The following is a 7,206-nucleotide window of genomic DNA, read 5'->3' on the forward strand; positions in this document are numbered from 1 at the left end:
CTAGTCAAAGCCCAGACCTCATTCCAATTGAGAATCTGTGGTATGACTTAAAGATTGCTGTACACCAGCGGAACCCATCCAACTTGAAGGAGCTGGAGGACTTTTGCCTTGAAGAATGGGCAAAAATCCCAGTGGCTAGATGTGCCAAGCTTATAGAGACATACCCCAAGAGACTTGCAGCTGTAATTGCTGCAAATGTTGGCTCTACAAAGTAATGACTTTGGCGGGGTGAATAGTTATGCAGGCTCAAGTTCAGTTTTCTGTCTTATTTCTTGTTTGTTTCACAAGAAAAAATATTTTGCATCTTGAAAGTGGTAGGCATGTGGTGTAAGTCAAATTATACAAACACCTCCACAATGTTTTTTTAAAAATTCCAGGTTGTAATGCAACAAAACAGGAAAAATTTCAAGGGGGTGAATGCTTTTGCAAACCACTATATCTTAGAAAATCAGTAACATTTTAAGACTAGTTACCATTGTGATCTGTTTCCTATGCACATTAAAATGCTCAGACACAACTACCACATGTCAGTTCAGTTGGTACAGCATTCTTACTAATGGATGAATATAGCCACTTACAAGGCACGCCTCAAAATATGTTTATAAGCCTGCGATTCTTTCCACTCCCACACATTTTTTTCCACAATGCACCATCATTTACACAATGCTTCTGTAAATATAGAGCAAACAAAAATACAGTACTTTATTGTTAAATTGTATTGTAATACAATCACAACAATTGCTAACATTGAATGTGTAATTACAGTATATATTACAGCACACCAATTCATATTTGGTGTTTTATATTATTTGCACTTGTAGAGACTTTAACAAAGGCTTCTAAACTGGCAGTGACTACAGGGAAAAACAGATCTAGCGGACATAGTTAAACACGCAACTATTACAGGTTTGAGATTTACTGCCTCACCGATCTGTCCCCTACACATATCAGGGGTGACCTCGGGGGCTTTGAGGTACCAGAATGCATGAAAAAAAATAAAAAAAATATAATAGCATTATTATAGATTTTGCGTACTAGCATAGATCAGTAGGGTAGAGTAGGATAAAGTTGCACACATTGGGGAAAAAGTTTGTAGCCTAGGAACCGGAAGTTTTTGGGCATTTTATGACTGGATGTCATGCAATTTTACATAATTTTATATCATTGAAGATTTTAGCAGAATTGTTTTTATTACCTCACAACTGAAATTACAGCCTACTTAGACACTGACAAACTGAGAATCTGAGATCAATAAAAACTACCTTGTCTTGAATCCATCAATAGCCTAGGCCTAGGTGTGTGGAGACACATACAGTGTATTGTACAATATGAGAAGGAAATTTAAGTCCTAAAAAAGCTTTCCAGTTTCACTGACTCACCCAATGATGCGCAGCTAACTCACCGGCGATGGCTGATGCCCTTTTGTCAAAAGCCTCTCTCTTGTTTTACTTTCTGAGACAATACTGTTCACTCAATAGGCATATGTAAATGTTCATAACATAAACTCATCAAAAAAAGAAATGTCCTCTCGCTGTCAACCACATTTATTTTTTAGCAAACTTAACGTGTAAATACTTGTATGAACATAATAAGATTCAACAACTGAGACATAAACTGAACAAGTTCCACAGACATGTGACTAACATAAATGGAATAATGTGTCCCTGAACAAAGGGGGATCAAAATCAAAAGTAACAGTCAGTATCTGGTGTGGCCAACAGCTGCATTAAGTACTGCAGTGTATCTCCTCCTCGTGGACTGCACCAGATTTGCCGGCTCTTGCTGTGAGATGTTACCCCACTCTTCCACCAAGGCAACTGCAAGTTCCCAGATATTTCTGGGGAGAATGGCCCTAGAACTCACCCTCTGATCCAACAGGTCCCAGATGTACTCAATGGGATTGAGATCCGGGCTCTTTGCTGGCCATGGCAAAACACTGACATTCCTGTCTTGCAGGAAATCACGCAAAGAACGAGCAGCATGGCTGGTGGCATTGTCATGAGGGTCATATCAGGATGAGCCTGCAGGAAGAGTACCACATGAGGGAGGAGGATGTCTTCCCAGTAATGTACAGCGTTGAGATTGCCTGCAATGACAACAAGCTCAGTCCGATGATGCTGTGACACACCGCCCCAGACCATGACGGACCATCCACCTCCAAATTTTGTTTTATTTTTTACCTTTATTTAACTAGGCAAGTCAGTTAAGAACAAATTCTTATTTTCAATGACGGCCTAGGAACAGTGGGCTAACTGCCTGTTCAGGGGCAGAATGACAGATTTGTACCTCGTCAGCTCGGGAACTTGAACTTGCAACCTTCCGGTTACTAGTCCAACGCTCTAACCGCTATCCTGCCGCCCGAAATTGATCCCGCTCCAGAGTACAGGCCTCGGTGTAACGCTCATTCCTTCGACTATAACTGCGAATCCGACAATCACCCCTGGTGAGACAAAACCGCGTCTCGTTAGTGAAGAGCACTTTTTGCCAGTCCTTTCTGGTCCAGCGACGGTGGGTTTGTGCCTATAGGTGATGTTATTGTTGGTGATGTCTGGTGAGGACATGCCTTACAACAAGCCTAAAAGCCCTCAGTTCAGCCTCTTTCAGCCTACTGCGGACAGTCTGAGCATTGATGGAGGGATTGTGCATTCCTGGTGTAACTCAGGCAGTTGTTGCCATCCTGTACCTGTCCCGCAGGTGTGATGATCGAATGTACCGATCCTGTGCAGGTGTTTTTACACGTGGTTGCCACTGCGAGAACGATCAGCTGTCCGTCCTGTCTCCCTGTAGCGCTGTCTTAGGCATCTCACAGTAGAGACATTGCGATTTATTTCCCTGGCCATATCTGCATTACTCATGCCTCCTTGCAGCATGCCTAAGGCACGTTCACACAGATGAGCAGGAACCCTGGGCATCTTTCCTTTGGTGTTTTTCAGAGTCAGTAGAAATGCCTCTTTAGTGTCCTAAGTTTTCATAACTGTGACCTTAATTGCCTACCGTCTGTAGCTAAAAGTGTCTTAACAACCGTTCCACAGGTGCATGTTCATTCATTGTTTGTGGTTCATTGAACAAGCATAGGAAACAGTGTTTAAACCCTTTACAATGAAGGTCTGTGAAGTTATTTGGATTTTTACGAATTATTTTTGAAAGACAGGGTCCTGAAAAAGGGACATTTCTTTTTTTGCTAAGTTTATTTGGTGAGCCTACAGGCTGATTAGTCTTCTCTTTTCCGCAGGAACCATTTGCTTTCCAATCGGTCTTTTCCCACACTTGTATTTGAAATATCCCAAAAGGCCTGTTTTGGCTGCATGTCATTTTACAGCAGTGTAGCAGAATGCCTTTGAGCCCCCAACATGCATTGCTTTTTACAGTACTGTATTGTCATATATAATTACAGTATCTCTCTGTACATTTGATGCTGTAAATTTACAGCAATTTGTTACAGTGATGGTGTGAGATGTATTATGTACTTTTTTGCAACCTATGGAGCTGCAACGATACAAGCTTTAGGGGGACCATTTGTTCAAAACATTACAAACTACCTTTAATTTCTCTAATCCTCTATTTCTTTCCTCTGCAATCCACCCCTTAGATAACACAGCCAGGATCCTGACTCGGAGGGCAGGATTCAGCCGGCGTGAGATGAATACCTACCTACTGCCCGTGGTGATCTCGGACAATGACTACCCTATCCAGAGCAGCACCAGCACTTTGACTGTGAATGTGTGTGCCTGCGACAGCCGGGGGAACATGCAGTCCTGCAACACTGAGGCTCTGCTGTCTGCCGGGCTGAGCACTGGAGCCCTGGTGGCTATCCTGCTCTGTGTCATTATCCTCTTGAGTAAGTATTACTATCAATTACACTGGTACAGACAGTCAACGGCTTTGTGTAGAGCCCATGAGGCTCTGTTCAAACGTATAGGGAATATGGTGCCATTTGGGAGACACCCAAATCAGAGTCAGAGCACCCAAGTAATCTTCTTAAGTCTAAACACACGGTATCCAATTCACATATTACAAAGTGGAGGTAATTATTATGGGCTGTGTTGGACTCTACCACAAATAAATATACTGCACTGTGCTGAACAGGTCTGTAGCCACAAAGTCCTTCGACAGCACTTAAATCCACTGTGCTACTTCTATGACTCTACACCTTCTTCTTTGTGTGTATTCCTTTCATCATCATTCTTCAACTAAAGATAGTTGAATGTAGGAGCACTCGCTGAGGCATACTTTGCTGGTTGCTTGTGTAAATACAGTGTGTTTCCTCATGAAAATGCCGTAGCGGGATGAAAGCTTTCATTAGTGGATATATCCACTTGACAAAAAGGTTTGTGTTTTTCCGTGCTAAAGTAGGTCACATGCTATTTCCTGACTTCCTAAAGCACCACTTCAGCCCCCTTTGTGAACTGCTAATGCAGTATTGTAAAAGCACACAGTGCAAAACTGCAAGTATGCATGTCATTTTCCACGGCAAAAAGCTAAAATATGTAGTGCTTATGTTCAAGGGTATATAAATAAGTAATGGCCAAAAACTGACTTTGAACCTGGTACTGCACTTGGCCAAGCATAACCCCAGTGCCACCAAAGCAGCATCATATAGGAGGATCAATTCAATTATCCCATTAAAAGTCATGATAGTGACCTAACGGCAACATACATATCCACTGAGTTTTCTTTGTGTACTTCACTTCACATCGTGCCTAAGAACAGCCCTTAGCCCTGTGTTATACACAATATTACACAGGTTCTAATGTGCCTGAGTGTGTATGCTAATCTTCCTCCTCACGCGATACTGCAGAGACCCAGCTCATCTATTGATGTGTTCACCTCTTCATGTGCATGCTATCTTTCTTTCACAAACACCTGTTTTATGATCTCCACTTAACTAGAATCATGTTTGCATCCTCACCTAGCAACTGATTCCTCGCTAGCAAATTAAGTATTGACATTTCTTCCACTGCATGCCTGTTCCTCCTCACAGTCTCCCTTCACTTGTCTGTCTCACACTGAAGAGAGCTCAACTGTAGCTCTGGCTTCTGGCTCATTGGAAGTGCTGAAGGTTGAACCCCATGCTTGCCTTTTGAGCGAAATATCATGACATCTGCTCATTATCCAATGGTTCTCGCTTGAACCCCTATGACAGGCTGTCTAATTCACCTCTACTGTGCCTCCGACAGACAGGCAGGCAGGCAGTAGGCACTGAGCTGGAACGGTTTGCCCTCCTGCTTCTCCTCCTCTTCGCCACCCCAAACCGCCCAAAACCACAGCATGGGTCAGTCAGAAAGTTCTGGTCACAGGGCCTCTAAAGAGCCCCTCCTGCAGAGAGAGCTTTATAATTAACACCTAGGTGGGAGGCAGGTAGAGCACTACACCACCTGCTGAGAGGTGGAAAAAGGAGGAGGAGGAAGAGGAGGAGGAGGGAGTAACACTGGCTGGAATTATTTTTGTTATTTTTGCTCCTTTTTCATGAAAATAATGAGCTGGACCCCATAAAAATCCCACACTCTCATAGCGCCACTCTCTGGATGCAAATTTCTGCTCATGCTGGCAAGTTTTGATTAAAAGTCCTGCTCAGAAATGAAAATATGGTAAGATGCATTTAATCATGTGTGTAAGTGTAGTCTGACTTGAGAGAGAGAGAAAAAAGGAGGCACTCTTTCAAGTGCTACAGCTTTTCTACAGTGAATGTGAAGTTAAGCGGAAAAGAGAAAGAAAATCTTTTCTGCTGAATCTTTAATAAAAGGAGGTGAGTGCCCGCGGCAGTGCAGCGGATTTATCACTGATGGCAAATGCCTCTTTCTCTCTTCTTTGCATTTCTGAATCTCCTTAATGCATGACACATGTATCGAAGCCCACTCCTCTCCCATCTCATACTCAAGTTATTCTCTCTCTTTGTTGTCTATAGTGATCGTGGTGCTGTTCGCTGCCCTGAGGAGGCAGCAGAGGAAGAAGGAGCCTCTGATCATCTCCAAAGAGGATGTGAGAGACAACGTCGTCAGCTACAACGATGAAGGGGGCGGAGAGGAGGACACCCAGGCCTTTGATATTGGCACGCTGCGCAACCCAGAGGTGATGGACGCTAACAAGCTGCGCAGGGATATCATCCCAGAGATGCTATTTCCCTTCCAGAGGACATCTCCTATAAAGGATAACGCCGACGTCAGAGAATTCATTCATGGGAGGCTTCATGAGAACGACTCGGACCCCACCGCGCCGCCCTACGACTCCCTGGCCACCTACGCCTATGAGGGGAGCGGCTCGCTAGCCGAGTCCCTCAGCTCTCTGGAGTCAGGATGTGTGGAGGGGGACCAGGAGTACGATTACCTCAGCAACTGGGGACCCCCGTTCAAAAAACTAGCAGATATGTATATAGGGAAGGACACGGCGAGAGAAACCTAGATCATAATTAGGCCTATACGAAAGCAGCTCATGTCTCAATAATCTCTCTCACACACTTTCCTGCCACCCATCCATTGATTCATATGAATGGTCAAGTAGATTTCAAGACTTGAACATTACACTCAACACTGGTGGTGACATTTCTCACAGTTTTACTGTTTTTGGTATAATCAGTAAAGATGCCTTTGAATTTTAGGAAATTTTGTGAACAATGGTGTGGACAATGTGTTTTGTAACTGAGGAACGAGATAGTAGTCTTGTATACTATCAATGTTTAATGGGAAAACATATTCACGAAAAAAAGTAAAAAATAAAAAAAAGCTTTTCCTGCAAATTACATTTGAAATAGATACATGTATGAACTGTTTTTCCATGATGGACATACTATATTCTATTCACTATCTTTGTTTGACAAACAATGTTCATGTGAACGGTTGGTAAGGTTTATTCGTCAAACTGTGGATACATTTCATCATAGGTGTAAAATGTAATAAGGACGTGTACGTTGTAGGGTAACTGTTACACACTGAATTCATGTTGTTTGATTGCCAAGTCATATTGTTTTATATTTCTATTTTTATACTTATTTTATTAATAAAAATTCCCCAAAAACACTTCACTTTTTCCCTATTTTTCCATAGATAAGGGCATAGTCCATGCCTTGGCCTCTATAAAATATACAATGATACATCATACCAGTGGAATTTGGTAGCATTGCTGTTCAGCAGATTATGCATATTGTGAATCTTACATGGCCACATCTGAACTACAGGAAACTGTACGTGAGCTACAACCAGTGGTGATTTT

The 7,206-nt window shown here is 42.6% G+C and overlaps 1 protein-coding gene across 1 annotated transcript in view; it reads left to right on the top strand.

The window, feature by feature from the left end:
* LOC115130436 (cadherin-10-like) overlaps positions 1–7,000 on the top strand; it is a 50,075-nt gene extending 43,075 nt beyond the window's left edge. Inside the window, exons 11-12 of the mRNA XM_029661584.2 lie at positions 3,590–3,838; positions 5,906–7,000. Coding sequence (XP_029517444.1) covers positions 3,590–3,838; positions 5,906–6,399 — 743 coding nt within the window. The 3' untranslated portion in view covers positions 6,400–7,000. The remainder of the gene's footprint in view (positions 1–3,589; positions 3,839–5,905) is intronic.
* The last annotated feature ends 206 nt before the right edge of the window (positions 7,001–7,206 follow it).

This window comes from Oncorhynchus nerka, linkage group LG6, assembly GCF_034236695.1.
Source record: "Oncorhynchus nerka isolate Pitt River linkage group LG6, Oner_Uvic_2.0, whole genome shotgun sequence".
Classification (NCBI taxonomy): Eukaryota; Metazoa; Chordata; class Actinopteri; order Salmoniformes; family Salmonidae; genus Oncorhynchus; species Oncorhynchus nerka.